Here is a 20,126-nt window from a genome sequence, read left to right as displayed (position 1 = left end):
CCCTCTCAGGTTATAATAAGGGTTTCAATGTTGGAAAATTTGAAAAGACGATTTTTTTCCAAATTTTGAAAAAGTTGGTTCCGATTACAATCTCTTTGTTTATTGATCTAATAATTCTTATAGTAATTGAAATTCTTCAATCCCAAAAACAATAACAACAACCACCGAAACGAATTAAAAAATTATTGAAATTAAGTTAATCCCATTTATGCGATTGGGCAAATATTTGACAGAAATGGAAAAAGAAGCGATATTCAGATATTTCGAAAGTGCTCATTTTGGAAAAATATTTGCCTAATGATACCTTTAGTGGTATCACAATGGACTGAATAGTCTAAGTGAGCCTGATACATCGGGCTGCCACCTAACCTAACCATCATTTAATATATTCGACATATTTTATTTGCAATATTAATTTTAAATGAAAAAACACCAGGGAGCCAGATTATGTGACCCGCCTTAATGTTTAAATATTTTATATAGCTCTATACATACCTCGAAGCCAGCGAAGAAGGAAGTAATCGTCATATTCCTCACCTCCACCGAGTACATCACTGACATTGTTGCGGAACTGAAATGAATACAAAAATACATTTTGTTGAAAATGTATATTATTGGTAATTATTAAAAATATATATATATATATGCTACAATAATTGTTTCGTCTACTTAAAGAATAATAAATACGCAAAATTGCTCAATACCTAAATGAGGAGGTAGCGCAGAAAATCAAATCACAAGAGCTTGCATAATAAATCTAAACTATTTTAAAATAAGCACATTGGAATGAAGTAAATTCCGATCGTCCCGAAACTTTTATTTCCTTCGATTCTTTAGACTTAAGGCCCAGAACATTGATATCAGGGCTGTGGAGTCGGAGTCTGAATATTTTGCTGGAGTCGGAGTCGCAAAAATGTTGCTCGACTCCGACTCCGGCCAATCCAAAATTTCATTTCATTTCATTTCATATATCTTTATTTCATAATCGAAAAGCCAAGGACAGGCCAAATATGATTATGCATAGCTACAATTGAGAAAGACACTACACGGATGAAAAAGACTGTTTTTCATATGTTTGGCTATAAACATTATATGTTTGGAACACAAATTTTTAAACACAATATTTTTGAGTGCAAGCATACAATGTTCATAAACTAGCATAACATGTTTGGGACATATATGTTAATATGTTAGAACATATTATGTTTGGGACATAAAATGTTTGTAAATATAATATGCTTGGATGCAAACATATATTAATTTAGAAATAGCCTATAAACATATATGTGTTTAGTAGCTTGGAGCGCTATTTAACAGGGAGCGATATTGAATTAAGTTGGTGGTTGTTGCTTGTTATTACAAAATTAACATTTTATTTTTCCTTGGGCAATTGATCAGCTACTTCTTTGATCCTTACAAACTGTGTGGTCCGCTGTTCAAATCCCCGTCCGGCAAAAGGTAAAATTAAAATAAAAAAAATCATACAATTGAATAATTTCTTCTACAATGTTTGTATTACAGAAAAAGGTGCTAAGAACTAAAAAATCTCGTGGAAGTGAGAAAGATGTGGGGGAATATACAATTGGGCAGAAACAAAATTTTGAGCATTCAGGTCGAAAACCTATGTTGTTAGCACCTATATTACCTGTTTATTTTCATAATTCGTTATGATTGTAAATATATAAATAAATAAATAAAATTTTGAGCACTATATTGTTTGGGAGAATTTTTTTAAGCATATAATATTTTTGGGTGCAAAATGCTTCCAAACATATTATATGTTCACATAATAACATATTGTTTTTTGGAAGACAACATTATTGAATTTGGATGCAAAAATACAAAATGTTTGGAACTTAGACTACCCAAACATATATTGTTTAGACTAATATGCTTTCAAACATATTATATATTGGAAGAGATCAAACATATAAATGTTTGGGCAATACCCAAGAATGTATATGCTTGAAGCAAAATATGTTTGGGAGTATATGTTACAGAAGCGATTTTTTGTGAGCGTGTAGTTTAAGAAAAGAGTAAGAATAAATAAAATGGTACAAATCATTCAAATTTTGCCACAAAAATACTAAATCCATTATAGAAAAATCGATATATTTTGAAAATATTCGAGGGAAAATGCATTAAAAATCATAAAAAATATAAAAATTATTTATTTGCACGCAGAGAAGGAACATGATCACCTCGAACATGTTTCAAGAGCAAGATATTATTTTTCTCGGAAAACATATACTAGATTGCCGAAATCATGTACATAATTTTCGAGAACATAACATGGTTGCGACAAACATGTTACATGTTCCCCGTCCAAACATAACATTTTGCTCTTAAAACAGGTTTGAGGTGATCATATTCCTTCTCTGGGTGTGGGAAAATATCATAAAATTTTTCAATTCACATTCAATACACTGAATTCGGATCGCACCTTAAGAAGTGATGCAAATTCATTGCAACGATTGTTGAAACGGTGGACATTCGTCCTATTACAAGTTCATATTACATTCATCGCTTCTCCGCCAATTTTGCACCACTTCCGGATCCAAAAAGAACATTTTCATTTCTTTTTGGTGACGCTATAACGCTTGTCTGGGATGTTTGTCATCAAATATTTTCAAAAATTCGCAATTTTCCTAGAAAGCATTTACCATTTTTTTCGGCTAAATTTAAATAATTTGTACCATTTTATTAATTCTTAATCTGTTTTTAACCTATTTGAAACAAAAAAAAAATTCCCATAAAAAATATGAAATAAGCGAAAATTGACTCAATTGAACTTCCTGTGCAGTTAAAATAAAGAACATCTTTGGGAGGGCATTTTTGGAAGTTCTTTGAAAGTTGTGCCTTGAGAAGAACTTCCAAATTTTTTTGCTGGGACGCTTGTGAATATTGGTCTCAGACCCCATAAAGTTTATATATTCTGGGTCGTGGTGAAGTTCTGTTGAAATCAAACTCACTTCCGAACAAAACAAGCTGCCGATCTGAAACTTTGTATAAGTAGTTGTTATTGATGTAGGCCGGATGGTATTGCAAATGGGGCATATCGGACTACATTTACGTATAGCCCCCATGTAAACCGACCCCAGATTTGGTTGCGGAGGCTCTTGGAAGAGCAAATTCAAAGATCCGTATCCTAAATTTTTGAAATTTGCGTCCATCCGTTAAAATCGTATGTCATTGAAGAAAGTCAAATTTTATTTGTTAGTTTGTTAAACATTTATTGGATCTTAGGATTATATCTTTGAAATTATGTAATTGCGAAAAAAAAATATAAAATTTTTTATTACCTTTAAAATCCCCCTAGTAAATGTACCTGTAAAAATCTTCGAAACATGGAAAACCCTCTAACTTTAGGAGGAATTTCTAAACTTGACAGCACTGCTTTGGCCTGACATTTCAGTTGAGAGGAAAATTTGATTTGTGTTTGTAAATTCGCTATATAAAGAGCAATTTTAGGTGAATATAAAACTGATTTGCCATTTTATTAAGGGATATGTCAAAGTTTACGGTGACGGTCATTCAATATAAAAAATAAAATAATTACAGGAGAGATTATCAAAACCAATAATTCGATTTCGATTCGATTTCACTAAATTTACAAAAAAAAATCCATGTTTAGGATGGAACGGATGGATGGACCGATCTTTTATCTACATAATTACATATTTGCCAGACCCATAAACTATTAATAGTTTTTATTTATTCCTAACATATATTTTGATGATGGCTCTTGGATACGTAATATGAAAAAACAACTTGTAGATATTCATTTTGCAACACTAACTAATCAATCAAAACAAATGACAAACGTAATTTGTAAATTTATTAATCAGACGAACCGACTAAAGACTTTCACTGATGGGATGGTCATGGCTCAATCTTTGGTAACTTAACTGAATCATGTTTCCCAAGAAAAGAAAGAAATTTGGCAAAAACTAAAACCCAATGAATATTTAGCATTCGACACTAAAGGTTTTATTTTAAAAAACAATCCAAAAGAGGTCAAACATAACATTTTGCAAAATAAATGCAATTTTTTGCGATTGGATTTTGAAATAATTTTTGTTACCAAAGCTTGCCGTAATAGAAAGCACAAGAAACTACAGCAAGCCAAACGAAAAGAAAATAAACACAAAAAAAAAATAAAAAATAAGCTATGAATTTGTTGCGCCAATTTCGATTAAATTCATTAACTCTAATACAAGAGTCTATACAAAAGAAAACAAAGTTAAGAAATAGACAGACTATGCTAGTTTCGTTTTTTTTATTTGCCCCCCCTAAACTAAAATCGAATCGCTTGTTCATCCGTTGCTGTGAACGTTAGTGCAGCTACTATGACCATAGTCCAAAGTTGATTATGAGATCTCCTAAGAAAACTCCCAAATAATGCGCAACTCTATTATTTATGACCTTGTTTTGCTTAGAATTCCACCAAAACTAGAAGATTTAGTTTCATTGGAGTTGTCAGTGCTATATGAATGAATTTTCGGAAGGTTTGTTCATGGTTACTACACGCAGAGAAGGAACATGATCACCTCAAAAATGTTTCAAGAGCAAAATGTAATTTTTGGACGGTGAACAAGGAACATTTTTGTCGCAATCATGTTCTTTTCTCGGAAAACATATACTTGATTGCGGATTGTCGAGGTACATAATTTTCGAGAACATAACATGGTTGCGACAAACATGTTACGTGTTCCCCGTCCAAACATAACATTTTGCTCTTAAAACATGTTTGAGGTGACCATATTCCTTCTCTGGGTGTACACTTGTCATTAATTGTCTGAGGTCAAATGGAATAGATAGGTACTGCTGTTGGATTATTTGATTTCTTCCCAACAGCTTTTGTGCCACTAAATGTAATACAGTAATCCCTCGATTTACGTCGTGATTGGTTCCGGAATTTGACGACGTTAATCGAAACGACGTAAACCGAATTAAAAATTGCTCTTAATTAATCCTAAGTCAATTTAATTACCCAGCAAAAAAAATTGGAAGTTCTTCCAAAGGCACAACTTTAAAAGCACTTCCCATTGATGTTCTTTATTTTAACTACCCAGGAAGTTCTTTTAATTCAATTTTTAATAACTTGTATAACTTGTAAAACTTGTTTTTTTTACAAATCATTTATATTTTGTCGAAAAAATGCTAAATCCAATTTGAAAAACTTGTAAATTTTTGAAAATATTTGAAAACAAACGTTTCCGACAAGCGTTAGAATCCATTAAAAATTATAAAAAATTATAAAAATTATTTATTTGACAAAATATCACAAAATTTTTTAATTTACATCCAAAACATTGAATTCGGATAACACCTAAAGAAGTGATGAGAATTCAGTGCAACGGCTGGTGAAATGGAGAACTTTCATCCTATGACAAGCCCATGTCAAATTCATCGCTTCTGCGTCAATTTTGCACCACTTCCGGATCCAAAAAGAACATTTGCATTACTTTTTTGGCGACGCTTTTTTTGCTGGGTATGTATGTATCTTAAAAATTAAGTTCATAAACAAATGAAAACCCGTTACGTTGTATACATATAAAAAACATTGCGACTTCGACAGTTGCGCTATATATATGCAATATCAATCAGAATTTAACGAATTTTCAGTAAGAATTTCAGAAATAAATGTTTCGATGTCATCACCGTTGGTACTTAGTTCACTTATGGAAGGCGTTTCAGATAAAGTTGGTAAAAAATCGACGACGTAAAACGAATGGCGACGTAAATCGAAGTTAGGTTAGGTTAGGTTGACGACGTACATCGGAACAACGTAAACCGTGGCGACGTAAATCGAGGGATTACTGACTTTCAAACGCGATCGGATGAAATTTGCTCTTCCCGGAGGCTCCGGAAGTAAAATCCGGGATCGGTTCATATGGGGACTATATATAAATATAGATCGATATGGACCAATTTTTGCATGGTTGTTGGAACGCATATATTGACATCACGTTCCGATTTCCAACCGGATGGAGCGAATACATAAACATCACATATCAAATTTCCACCGGCTCAGAAGAAATTTTCTACTCCAGGCGGCTCCGCAAACCAAATATGGAGGTCGGTTTATATAGATATGGGTCATTTGCAATACGTCGGATAGTATTGCAAATGAGCCATGCGAATGAGCCACCAAAAAAAAAAGTCATTTGTAAAACTGATTCTAAAATTAACTAATATTGATTGCAAAAAAATAATTTGTTTAAGTTTATTTTTAAAATTTTGTAAGAAATTTTCCCCAGATAAGCGAATTTCTATTCCAAGTATTTCTCAAACATTTTATACCGGTACAATTTCAACGACATACAAATAAGTTCAATGCTAACTAAAGCAGAAGAAATCCTTCGTACACTTCTCAAAAATAGTAAGAATGAACTATAGCGTGGTTAAAATGAAAATGATCTGGCGCCTAAGATTTTTTCTTTTTTTAGTTAATTTTTGCTTTTCGAGAAGAATGCATTTCGTAAATGGTAATTAAGAATCCAAAAGTGTCAGAAATTTTTCACACGAGCTAATTCATTTTTCCCATGACATATTTCACTTTTTTGTGTGTTCACGCAAAAAAATAATTCAAACGAAATTTTAGACAAATAAATATCGTTTCCCATTTACTTTTCGCTATAAGGAAGTTTGTTTGCAAGAAAAGCATATACGTTTAGTGGTAAACGTTGATTCTTTTACAGTATGTAAAAATAATTTCATAAAGACTAAAAACTAAAAAAAATCTTTTCTGGCTAATTGCATTTTCCCCGATATCTTTCTGATATCCACGAGGTGTTTTAGTCGTGAACGGAGAATCGAAGTTTGTAAGCCAACACACTATCCACTGGGCTACGTCATCAACAGATAATTATCGTTATAGCCATCAGCGCAAAATCAACACATACTGTCAAGCAGTTATATTTATAAAGCATAGTTTTCGGAGCCCACGCACCGATGTATAGAAGCTTTAACAGAAGTATACCCTTAGTTGGCCATCATGGATCAATGGTTAGCACCAAAAATTTTGTATTGAAACTGGGAAGAATTGCTGGACTTGGCAGCGATTTCATGTAGTTTTGGTAGATTTTAACGCATCGTTAACAATAAATTTAACATATCATTTGTATAGGTGGCAAGTTCGTTGGCTAATGTTTCTCTAGCGGATCTTAATGAAAATAGGGATTAGTACACACCAAAAAACAAAACGATTAGAAAATGCTTTCGCAAATCTAATTTAATTTTTTGCATATTTTGGTTTTGGTTTTACTCAAAACAATTCTTTTGTTACAAAAAGTTTTAATTTTACTATAAGTAAGTATGATACGTCTTGAAGTCGTGTAGTAAAAATTTTCCATAGTTCTATGGAAAACCATATATTCTGGATTGCATTTTTGAAAGCATTTTGGAATGCATTTCAACTTAGGTAATTTTTATATTTCAGCTAAAATTTGTATATCATACAAAACAAAGAAACGGTTAAACTTTTGCAAATACAGTCGAAGCTCTGTTTAACGAATATCCCATTTAGCGAAAATCCAATTTAACGAACGTCCAAATTCTTAACATTGAGTATTCTAAATAACGAAGGTGTGAACAAAATTTACGTTCGATTTAACGAAAACGCTTTTAATCTTAAGGAAATAAACAACAAAAAGTCAGCAAAATTTCACGATCGCGAGAGTGGCTTAAGTCCTTCGGAAATGTCCACATAGTACGGCATTCCCAAGATATTTAGATTCCATGTTGTTTGGAAACACATATTCAATGGCCGGGTAACTAGGTAAAGTTATGTTAGATAGAGCGGCAGCTCCGCTACGGGAAATGGATCTACCCCAGAACCAATACAGGGCTACTCCCTGATGTGATTGGATCAGTCCCAGTCCTGGTCGAAACGTATAGATGGGATAGGCTACTTTAACATGGGTTTGTCATTGATAGGGTAAATTTACACTGTAGGACACAGCTTGGACTCATTCCAAAGGACATGACCTGGGAGAACTTAGTAGGACTAGACAGGTCCTCATTAACCAGTCTTGGACAAACCCTTATGAACCGGTATTATTTTGCTGATCCCAATTGCACCAGAAAGGAAAAACTTTTGGAATATTTTGACCCCAGTGTTGCCAACTTCCCAAGGCCAAAAAGCACCAAAAATATATTATAAATTCTAACATACCATTTCCAACCAAAACCGAAAATGCTCTACTAAAAAAAATCTTACGAAGATGTATTAAAGAACGTTTGTGTATTGAATTTTATAATTTTATGAAGTTATGAACCGCTATTCAAGTATACACCTTGATCAGTTTTAATGCTTTCATCCAACTCAGTTTGATCAGTAATGTCTTTCAACTTTCAAAATATTAATATATGGAAGGAGTCTATTGCTTATTTCAGTTGTGTGTGCTTTTGTGAATTTAATACAAACGTTTTTAATGCCATCTTTATCAAGTTCCAAAATTCAGCACTCGTCGCTAGACTTTTCTACAGAATACCCTCAATAACAATATTAATTACAAATAATCAATACCACCTTCATAACAATCAAATTCTATATTTGGCAATAATGTTGAGTTTCTTAAGCTCTTGAAAGACTAATCCTAATTTTTGTATAAATTAAACTTAATATTGTTCAAAATAAAAAAGCACCAAAAGCACTAAATAACAAGTATATACGGCCGTAAGTTCGGCCAGGCCGAATCTTATGTACCCTCCACCACAGATTGCGTAGAAACTTCTACGAAAAACTGTCATCAACAATCGAACTACTTGGGTTGTTGTATCTTAAAACTTCTTAACATCGTTTTCTAAATTAAGAGTTAGTCCATACGTGGTATATACTAGACAAAAAAGGTATGTATAGGTAAGTCTACAAATAATTACGAATAGATATGGACTTTTGCCCGTTACGTAGAGACCCAGAATTGAAATATGAGGGTCGCTTATATGGGGGCTATATAGAATTATGAACTTGATATGGACCAATTTTTGTGTGATTGTGGATCGATTTATTTGAGGGCTATATATAACTGATATGGACCTAGTTAGGCATGGTTATTAACGGCCATATACTAGCACAATGTACCAAATTTCAACTGACTCGGATGAAATTTGCTCCTCCAAGAGGCTCCAAACCAAATCTCGGGATCGGTTTATATGGGGTTATATATGATTATGGACTGATATGGACCACTTTTGGCATGGTTGTTAAATATCATATACGATCACCACGTCCCAAATTTCAAGCAGATCGGATGAATTTTGCTTCTCCAAAAGGCACCGGAGGTCAAATCTGGGTATCGGTTTATATGGAGGCTATATATAATTATGGACCGATGTGGACCAATTTTTACATGGTTGTTAGAGACCATATACTAACATCACGTACCAAATTTTAACCAAATCGGATGAATTTTGCTCTTCCAAGGGGGCTCCGGAGGTCAAATTTGGGGATCGGCCTATATATAATTATTGACCGATTTCGACCAATTTTTGCATGGGTGTTTCAGGCCATATATTGACACCATGTACCAAATTTCAACTGAATCAGATGAATTTTGGTCTTCCAAGAGGCTCCGGGGGACAAATCTGGTAATCGGTATATATGGGGGCTATATATAATTATGGACCGATGTGGACCAATTTTTGCATGGTCATTAGAGACCATATACTAACACCATATACCAAATTTCAGCTGGATCGGATGAAATTTGCTTCTCTTAGAGGCTCCGAAAGCCAAATTTGGGGGTCCGTTTATATGGGGGCTATAGGTAAATGTGGACCGATATGGCCCCTTTGCAATACCATCCGACCTATATCAATAACAACTACTTGTGCCAAGTTTCAAGTCGATAGCTTGATTCGTTCGGAAGTTAGCGTGATTTCAACAGACGGACGGACGGACATGCTCAGATCGACTCAGAATTCCATACTTTATGGGGTCTTAGAGCAATATTTCGATGTGTTACAAACGGAATGACAAAGTTAATATACCCCCATCCTATGGTGGAGGGTATAAAAATGCCAGAAAGCAATAAAAAGGCAATTTGGTGCTTTTTAGAAATCAAAAAGCACTAAATTTGGTGCTAAAAGCACATAAAGAGGTGTGCCGAAAATGGTGAATATCGGTCCATGTGCACTGATAATGAAAATTGCTTGAAACTGAATTATAGTTTCCAGATTTTACTTCTGGTAATCATTTAAATAATGGGGGTAAAAATCTACAGATGTTAGATTTTAAATCAAGACGTTATTTCATCGTTTTCTTGCACACTTGCACACGATGTTTATGATTCCTCTAAAACTAGAACAAATATGGTTCTTATAAATCCAGAATCTGATCTAGTCTTCACAGGTAAAATCTTTGAATTTATCTTCGGGTAGTGTACTGGTTGAACTGATCTGCTTGTCACCAAATCCCCCTGAAGTATTCACAGGAAACTATAATATTTGATTCATGGTGGTGGGTATTTATTTAAAATTCGGCCCGGCCGAACTTACTGCTTTATATACTTGTTACTGCTTTATATACTTGTTGTTGTTAACTATTTTCCTCAACTGCATAGTACACACACAAAGAAAAAATACTCCTTTTGTTTTAAATTGTTTTCCTTAAAAGTAAATAAATGAAAACTTCGTTTGTCTAAAAATTTGCTCTCCACTCTTCTTTCGGTGCATTAAGTGAACTAAAACTGATTTTTTTCTACACGTAAGAAATTAATCAAACGGAAACAAAAAAATCGCATTAACCAGAAAATTTTGTTTCCAAAACTTAACTTTCAGAATTAGTAAACTTCAAAGAAAGACACGAAGCCAATGCAATGAGGACACACAAACTAAAACAAAGCTAAAATAAAATGCCAGTTTATTTTTAATGAGCCAACCAATCGACCCATTGATCGGTGTGAATACAAGAGCAGATATTATCGCCATAGTCCAAAGTAGAAATGAACATTACGAAATCTCATATGGAACTCCAAATTTACACAAAATGCTTATAGAGAACACCCCCCCCCCCCATTAGCGCAGTCACCTTAGATAATGGGCTATTGAATTATTCATAACCTTGTCTGGGTTAGAACACTTCCACCAAAACAAGAAATGGGTTTTACTGAGTTTCAAGCGCTACATGAATGAATGAATATACGGGTAAAACCATTGTCTATTTGTATAGCATAGCGATTAATATTCGCTACACTCTACATAAATTGGAAAAGTACACATGCGATAGGGATGTAATCAAAACGTCGACTTTTTCAAAAGTCAACATCAACTTTCGATTTCATTCAAAAACAAGGTTTTGCTATAAATGACTTAAATTAAATCGATTAAATATCTTAATAGTATCAATACCCTCGGTTTTCTTGTCCAATAGGCTCGCTTAAAAATTGTAATAATATGTAGCAAAATGTTTGAAGATAAGAAAACGTCAACATCGACTTTTATGGCCAAAAGTCGGTCAACAAACCCACAGAAAAAAAAATTATTCCGATCTAAAGACATGACTCCTTTAAAACAAATATGTTTGGAGGATGAATCCAACTTTAGATTTAGGTATTTAGGTATTGTATTAAATGCATATTATTTTTATATAGTACCAACCTTCAAATGATTCGTGTCAAAATTTTACGTCTCTAAGTCAATTAGTTTGTGAGATAGAGCGTCTTTTGTGAAGCAACTTTTGTTATTGTGAAAAAATGGAAAACAAGGAAGGTTTCTGAAGGGAAAAAATACGGTGGAAGCAAAAACTTGGCTTGATAATGAGTTTCCGGACTCTGCCCCAGGGAAATCAACAATAATTGATTGGTATTCAAAATTCAAGCGTGGTGAAATGAGCACGGAGGACGGTGAACGCAGTGGACGCCCGAAAGAGATGGTTACCTACGAAAACATCAAAAAAATCCACAAATCCAATTTTGAACGACCGTGAAATGAAGTTGATCGAGATAGCAGAGACCTTAAAGGTATCAAAGGAACGTGTTGGTCATATAATTCATCAATATTTGGATATGCGGAAGCTCTGTGCAAAATGGGTGCCGCGCGAGCTCACATTTGACCAAAAACAACAACGTGTTGATGATTCTCAGCGGTGTTTGCAGCTGTTAACTCGTAATACACCCGAGTTTTTCCGTCGATATGTGACAATAAATGAAACATGGCTCCATCACTACACTCCCGAGTCCAATCGACAGTCGGCTGAGTGGACAGCGACCGGTGAACCGTCTCCGAAGCGTGGAAAGGCTCAAATGTCCGCTGGCAAAGTAATGGCCTCTGTTTTTTGGGATGCGCATGGAATAATTTTTATCGATTATCTTGAGAAGGGAAAAACCATTAATAGTGACTATTATATAGCGTTATTGGAGCGTTTGAAGGTCGAAATCGCTGCAAAAAGGTCCCATATGAAGAAGAAAAAAGTGTTGTTCCACCAAGACAACGCACCGTGCCACAAGTCATTGAGAACGATGGCAAAAATTCATGAATTGGGCTTCGAATTGCTTCCCCACCCACCGTATTCTCCAGATCTGACCCCCAGCGACTTTTTCTTGTTCTCAGACTTCAAAAGGATGCTCGCAGGGAAAAAATTTGGCTGCAATGAAGAGGTGAGGCAAAACCGAAGGAGTACTACCAAAATGGTATCAAAAAATTGGAAGGTCGTTATAATTGTTGTATCGCTCTTGAAGGGAACTATTTTGACAGTAAATTGTGTTTTTCTTTGTTAGACCGGGGACTTATCAGCCAACCTGTTACAGGTCTCATATATAAATTTCCATTTTATTTGTGAGGTATCCATCCTAACAAAGCTATTCACGATTATATATCCAGCAAAACTCTCATTACCAAGTAAATTTCGGAGTAAAAGTGCATGTCCCTTGAGGAAATTACTTCTCTTCAGCATTACCATGAGCTAAATTGTAAGTGTGGATGCGATTTGTACAAACGCTTTAGGTCGCGAGAAATAAACAACAATAGTGTGGGCCATGTGATAATACCATGAAAATCTGATGGTAAGGCATTATTTCCATGCATACGGTACTGTTGGCGGTATGGCACAAATTCTCTTGGCAAGCAGTTTTTTTAACCTCAAATACTTACCTAGTTTTTGAGGTAAATGACAGATAAAAAGAATCAAAAATTTTAACAGGCACTTCAAAGTAAAACTTTTGTGGCTTTTTATCTAAATTTTGTTCTTTAGAAAGTACTATGTTCGCTTTTCGAGTTGAAATTTACTTTTTTAAAACAGTTGAATAGAAAGAAAATAAATTAACTTAATTGATGAGCAATTTCTTGTTCCTACACTGAAAAAACAGTGAACCCACCAGGATGAAAATTTTGGTTAATTTTAGAAAATTTTGAATATTTTTAGAAAATTTTAACTAAACAGTATTACAAACGTTGGCATCACGCCGATGTCATAAAAATAAGTAAATATTTTTCGATAAATTCAAGAAAATTTATTAGACATAACTAAGTTTTTTCACTTGTTAATGAAAATTTTTTAGTTTGAAGGAAAAACTTGGAGTTAAAAATTGCAAGAATGTCTTTAGTGACATACGAAGTTCATGATGAACGCATTTGTAGTAAAATTTACAAATTTAAAGAAATATTAAACTATTTTGTGGAAGACACGAATTTAGTTAATCTTTATCCTTCATTTGTGTATATTTTTTTCCTCGGTTTTAGTTAATTAAACTAACGTACACAAAAAATTATTAGAGTAGATTAAACTTTCTCCAAACATAATAACTCCATGAACTAAAATAAAATTAAATTGGCTTTAGTGAAATAGAGAGTTCACTTTTTTTTGAGTGTACAGATTACGACATGACTTTACGGGAATATGTTTGTTTTCATTTATAATTTTGATTATTTCAGGAAAAGTAATCGCGAAAATAAAGTGATTTTCAACTCGAAAACCGAACATAGTACACACATTCACATAAAAAATTGCCTTACTTCAAAGATACACTGAAACAAGAGTTTAAATTAAAAAAAAAATAATAATATATTCCGTATATCGGTTAATTTTTTTTTTTTTTGTATTATTCATATTCTAACAAATTTACGCACAGTTTATAGAAGGAATGGTAAAAATACACTGAAAAACAAAAAACAGTAAACATACGAGGAAGAAAAATTTCGCTTAATTTTAGAAAATTTAGATAATTTTTGGAAAATTTTAACTAAACCGTATTAGAAAAGCTAACATCACGCCGATATCACAAAAATAAGTAAATATTTTTCGACAAATTCAAGAAAACTTATTACACATAATTAATTGTTTTCACATGTTAAAGAAAATTGTGTAGTTTGAAAGCAAAAATTGAAGTTCAAAATTGCAAGAATGTTTTTAGTTCCATATGAAGATCAAGATGGGCGCATTTGTAGTAAAATTTACAAATTTAAAGGAATAATGAACTATTTTGTGAGAAGTAAGAATTTAGTAAATCTTTATACTTCATTTGTGTATAATAGTTAATTTAACTAAAGTAGTTTAAGTTTTTTTTTTTTTTTTAAAGCAAAAGTTATTTTTTCATTTTAAAGACACATATTTAAAAAATGTCTTGAATTAAATTAAAAGAACATAAACATTATTTTTTAAATACAATTTCTTCTTTTTAATGAAATTGTTTCATAATATTTTGTAAAGTCACATTTAGGATTATTATTAAAAAAACACACTTAAAACGAAAGTGAAATTTACAGAAAACTTATAAGAAACTTCAAATTCGAAAATAAAATTAGGGTAATATTGCTAAAATTTACAAATTTTTAACTATTTTGTTTTCATTTGTATATATTTTTTTATCTTTTTTAGTTTATATATAATATAAGTAAGAAAAAATAATTAAAGCATAGAATAATTTCTCATATTCGTTATTTTTTAACTTTCCTATTTAAAATAAAATTAGAAATTTTCGAAAACCATTGTTAAGAAGATTTGTGCTCAAAATTGAGTTAAATTTACCTTAGAAATGTTCGATGTCTTTTTTCGGTGAAAATGTTTGGTAAACTTTTTGCGAGTATGTAAATGATGAGATTTACAAGTTACTCTTTTGTGTTTATGCAAGTGGTGAGAAGTGTATAATTTTCATGGCAAATAGTCTAGGGCTTTGTTTATTTTTATTTATGTTTTTGTTTAGACTCAAGTCAATCCCAAACATCTTTGATATTTGGCATATAACGTGTCTGGGTAAAACTTAAATGCGATCTTTTTGTTTTTTTTTTTTTTTGTAATTTCGGTTTTATTTTCAATATCGAGGTCTTGTCTTAGATATTTTTTAACGATGGTCAAACAGAATAGATACCACAAAATTAGCTATAGCAAAACACACAGCGATTGAATTATGGAGAGGCATATGTGTGCAGAATTTTGAAAATATTTTTATAATTTTGTTGGAACCGCTTATTATTCTATTACTTGGCTAGTAATAAATAATTCATTATATATGTCGATTTACACGTGTACATAAATACGGAATACAATTCAGTTGTGCTACAATATTAACTTCCGCAAACAAATTAACTACATTAAAAAATCACATTAAGTTAAATGGGGGACGATAATAATTTTACCGGAAAACTTAATACTTTATCGTCGAATTTTTTATGAAAAGAAAATAAAATTTAATTTTTTCATTATATTCATTCAGAGAGTTTTTCATACAGCATAATTGATAAGAAGTGTTAACCTTAAATCAAGTCAAATCAAATTCGCATGAACAAATGTAGTTCAAGGTCAATTTCGAGAATTTTAGCCACCGGCTTATCATATCCCAGCAAAAAAAGCGTCGCCAATAAAGTAGTGAAAAGTAGTGAAATATTTAATTTATATGCTTGTAAAAAAGGGTTTTTTTTTCTGAAATTTCGACTCGGAGTGTGGTGAAATTTCTGAGTGATTCAAAGCTTCTCTAAGTGGTTTGATTGTAAAAAAAAAACAAATTTTGTACACTGAAAGAAATTTTGTACACTGAGTAAAAACATTTTAGTTAAACGAGGATTTTGTTTTGCTATCATCACTTGGGATTTATTTCCATTTAAAGGCAATATTTAATACCGTTTCGTTGCAAAGAATGTTTTCTTTGTGTGTATTTTTATGATTTAGAAAACTTGCTTGCAATCGTTGTCTATGCTGATATACCATAACAAATAAGCTCTAAATAATGGGAAACTAACTTTATCATCCTTCGATTTTAAAAATTCTTCAAAGTTGTAAAAAATGATGTTGGATAAAAAATCTTGTTTTTTTATAAAAATAAATATTACTAAAAATGCTAAATTAATAATTACAAAATGTTTAATGCCAAATGATTTTTGCGGCTAAATACAAAATATAAATGCGAAATTTAGCTGTAAGAATGATAAAATGGCCACAATGCTTTTTGATCATATAGAATAGAAGATTCCATATCCTTCAACTATGAAAGTCATTTTTGCGTAGCATAAAAGAGCATTTCTCTAATGCAAAAACTTTGTTCTGGACCAGAACTTGAATCGACACAGTGTCAAGCAATGCTACGACTTTCAATATCACACCCATAGTCAAATTTTTCATATGGGTGATTAGCATCCCAATTAAACGGATGAGCAAAAATAATAGAAGTTATAATAAAAATAATGACACAAAAAATTATCTACAATGCCCATACAACATCGGTAATGTATTTTCTGTATATATATATATGTATACATTGTATATTTATTGAGCTTAATCTGCCTATAATATAAATCGCCATATCAATATCCACATTTCGGAATCTTTTGCATTTTATTTTCTAAGTTTTGAACGAATGCCATTGTGTTGTCCATTACGGTATGGTCACACTGGGCAAATATTTGACAGAAATCAAAAAGGAAATCGTCACAACAGTCAATCCAGCAAACATTTTTAGCTCGTATTGGGTATTATATACCCTAATGCTAAGAGTATTTTCCCCAACACTTTAAAGGATGATAGGTCAAAATTTGGTCAATATAAACTTGACGTATTTCTTTCAATTTTGCATTTAAAAAAACCTGAACATCCCTCATTTTGAAGGTGTGTGTGTGTAGAATGTTGCTCCTATTTTGATTTTGGAATTCACTCTTCAGTTGTCAAAATGCCGTCCAAGCAAGAAGAGCAGCGTATCAAAATTTTGATCGCGCATCGCGAAAATCCGAGCTACTCGCACGCAAAGCTGGCAAAATCGCTAAAAGTTGCCAAATCAACCGTTACAAATCAAAGTGTTTGGGGAACGTTTGTCGACAGCCAGGAAGTCTGGATCTGGGGGAAATCGAAAACCGGAAGCCGCTGAGACGACAAGGAGAGTTGACGGTAGTTTCAAGCGAAACCCTAACCTCTCTCTCCGAGATGCCGCAAATAAGCTGGGTGTATCGTCTACAACCGTGCATCGAGCCAAAAAACGAGCCGGACTATCGACTTACAAGAAGGTAGTGACTCCAAATCGCGATGATAAACAAAATACGACGGCCAAAGCGCGATCCCGGAGGCTGTACACGACGATGCTGACGAAGTTTGACTGCGTGGTAATGGACGACGAAACCTACGTCAAAGCCGACTACAAGCAGCTTCCGGGACAGGAGTTTTATACGGCAAAAGGAAGGGGAAAGGTAGCAGATATTTTCAAGCACATAAAACTGACAAATTTCGCAAAGAAATATCTGGTTTGGCAAGCCATCTGAACCTGTGGCTTGAAAAGCAGCATTTTCATAGCTTCCGGGACTGTTAACCAAGAAATTTACGTGAAAGAGTGTTTGAATAAACGTCTGCTGCCTTTCCTGAAGAAACACGGTTGTTCCGTACTGTTTTGGCCGGATGTGGTATCTTGCCATTACGGTAAAAAGGCCATGGAGTGGTACGCCGCCAACAACGTGCAGGTGGTTCCCAAGGACAAGAACTCTCCCAACACGCCAGAGCTCCGCCCAATTGAGAAATACTGGGCTATTGTCAAGCGGAACCTAAAGAAGACCAAAAAAACTGCTAAGGACGAGCAGCAGTTCAAGGCAAACTGGCTTTCTGCGGCGAAGAAGGTGGACAAGGTGGCTTTACAAAACCTGATGGCAGGTGTAAGCGTGAGGCCCGGCAATTCGGATTTGGAAAAGCGAAAGCCTAACTGAATATTTTTCCTGAATTTTATACTAATTGAACTTGAAAAAGAAATTTAATTTGATTTTTTAAATAAACGATTTCACCGATCACCCTTTATCCAAATATTTCAAATATTTGCCTAGTGTGACCATACCCTTAGACGATTATATTGAAACCTTGTTTCCGTTTAATATATATCTCCGTGTGTCATAAAGTATTTTCTTTAAGAACAAGAACCAGAATTTATGACAACACAAAAAAAAAACAAAAAAAAATAAATAAAATATGAATTTGTACATAAATTTTTGACATTTTTAAATATATATGAACACTTTTATAAAATGTATGTACGTTTTGTAATATAGTTTTTCGTAAATACTTGTTATTAAATTATGGATTTTTTAATAATGCACAAGGATTCCTTCATAAAATTCATGCATTCACACTTTACATAATCCCCCCTGTTCTGGTTTACGAATTCGCAAAATGCAAAATTTATCTCAACCTCTATTTTCTGAACCATAATGATAAATAATACGAAATTTGTATAAATAGTTCTTATTGATAAGAAATTTAATTGGAACGAATTTAATGACAAAACATGGAATGGTTCAAAAGTTATTGAAAATGGAAAATTTTGCGTTTTGCGAATTCGTAAACCAGAACATCCAAAAATACTGGTTTTCTCTTAGGGTACGTACATACACAATAATAAGTCGTTCTCACCAAGCATGTTTTGGGGTTTGAAATGTTTTTCCTTTCTAAGCATTTCAAAACGAGTCGTTTTCCTCATACAAAAAAATCAAGTTGCAAACACACAAGTTTTCCTTCAAAATACGTCAATTTTATAATGTAAACGCCCCTAATTTGGAATATGCTCAGACTGAACATATTCTTTTCAAAATATATGTCAAATTATTGAAATAGATTTCATAGAAAAAAACGAATAAACAAAGGCTTTAAAGAACATAGGGATGTAAAAATAACATAAAACATGTTTTCCCTTTGCGATCGCGGTATTTATTTGAACAAACGGTGCGTATATTTGAATTTAGAGTAAATGGGAATTTCGAATTTCCATGGCGGCCGTCAAACTAAAACATCTCAACTCGGTGTGAAATTTGAAATGTTTGCATTTTGTTTTCTCAGCTAGGTTTGAGTCTCCGTGGTTATCGGAAGATTACTTGTTACTGGAAAAGTTTAGAGAGTGATGGAATAAAACTATATTAAAATATATAAAATTCTACAAAATTATACTCTTTGCATGTTCGACTTTAATTAGTTTTTTAATAAGTGGGTTCATAAATGCTGACGTTTTATGATGCAAAATGCAAAAGAAAAAAGGAAAAATGGGAAAAGTTATATTTAATGCATGATCTTTTCCATAAATATGATGTACACGTATATTATATAGTAGTTTCATTTATAAATTATTAATTATAAATCATTATTTTTTAATTTAGGAAATTTGTTCATACAATTTATGAATTTCATCATTGTAAAAGTTTTATGAACACTATTCGTAAAATAAATGCATTATTTCTTCGTGTGAAGCCCGGTAAGGGCTTTTTTAGAATTTTTTTAGCGTCAAATGGAAAACTTCGTTCCTCGGAAAACTCTTCTTCCAATGTAAACTGTACATATCCACTGATGACCGGAGGGTAGGGAAAGTAATTGCAGACATTACGAAGCGATCACAAACTGCATTGGAATGCAAAGAACAATCACCGACCAGTCCGAATCTTGTGTAATTTTCTAAAATTATTAAATTTTACTTCAATTGTGTCGGCGTTAAACTTGGTATAGCGCTAAAGACATTTCAACAATTTTGAACTCCATTTTTCCTTCACAATATGAAATTTTCTTAACCAAGAGAAAAAATTTATTACACTGAAAAAAATATTTACGTGATATTAAAGATTTCGCAACCTAAATTTTAGGATACGAAATTTACAAAATATTAAGGACAAATTTCTTTAAAATAATGATATTTTAATTAAAATAAAGTTTATAATATTTGCTTCAAACATTTTTTTCA

The 20,126-nt window shown here is 32.7% G+C and overlaps 1 protein-coding gene and 1 long non-coding RNA gene across 2 annotated transcripts in view; one reads left to right on the top strand and one right to left on the bottom strand.

Moving 5' to 3' along the window:
- LOC142236201 (SEC14-like protein 2) overlaps window positions 1-20,126 on the bottom strand; it is a 44,339-nt gene that overhangs the window by 9,635 nt on the left and 14,578 nt on the right. Inside the window, exon 3 of the mRNA XM_075307469.1 lies at window positions 496-571. Within this exon, the coding sequence (XP_075163584.1) occupies window positions 496-571 (76 nt within the window). The remainder of the gene's footprint in view (window positions 1-495; window positions 572-20,126) is intronic.
- Window positions 514-1,709, top strand: LOC142236202 (uncharacterized). Its single transcript, XR_012721937.1, has 3 exons — window positions 514-617; window positions 1,399-1,458; window positions 1,522-1,709. It is a non-coding gene; the product is annotated as an uncharacterized LOC142236202 (long non-coding RNA).

Source organism: Haematobia irritans, chromosome 4, assembly GCF_050003625.1.
Source record: "Haematobia irritans isolate KBUSLIRL chromosome 4, ASM5000362v1, whole genome shotgun sequence".
In the NCBI taxonomy this organism is placed as follows: domain Eukaryota; kingdom Metazoa; phylum Arthropoda; class Insecta; order Diptera; family Muscidae; genus Haematobia; species Haematobia irritans.
The sequence above is the reverse complement of the archived record's forward strand: the minus strand, read 5'-3'. Positions and strand labels throughout refer to the sequence as shown.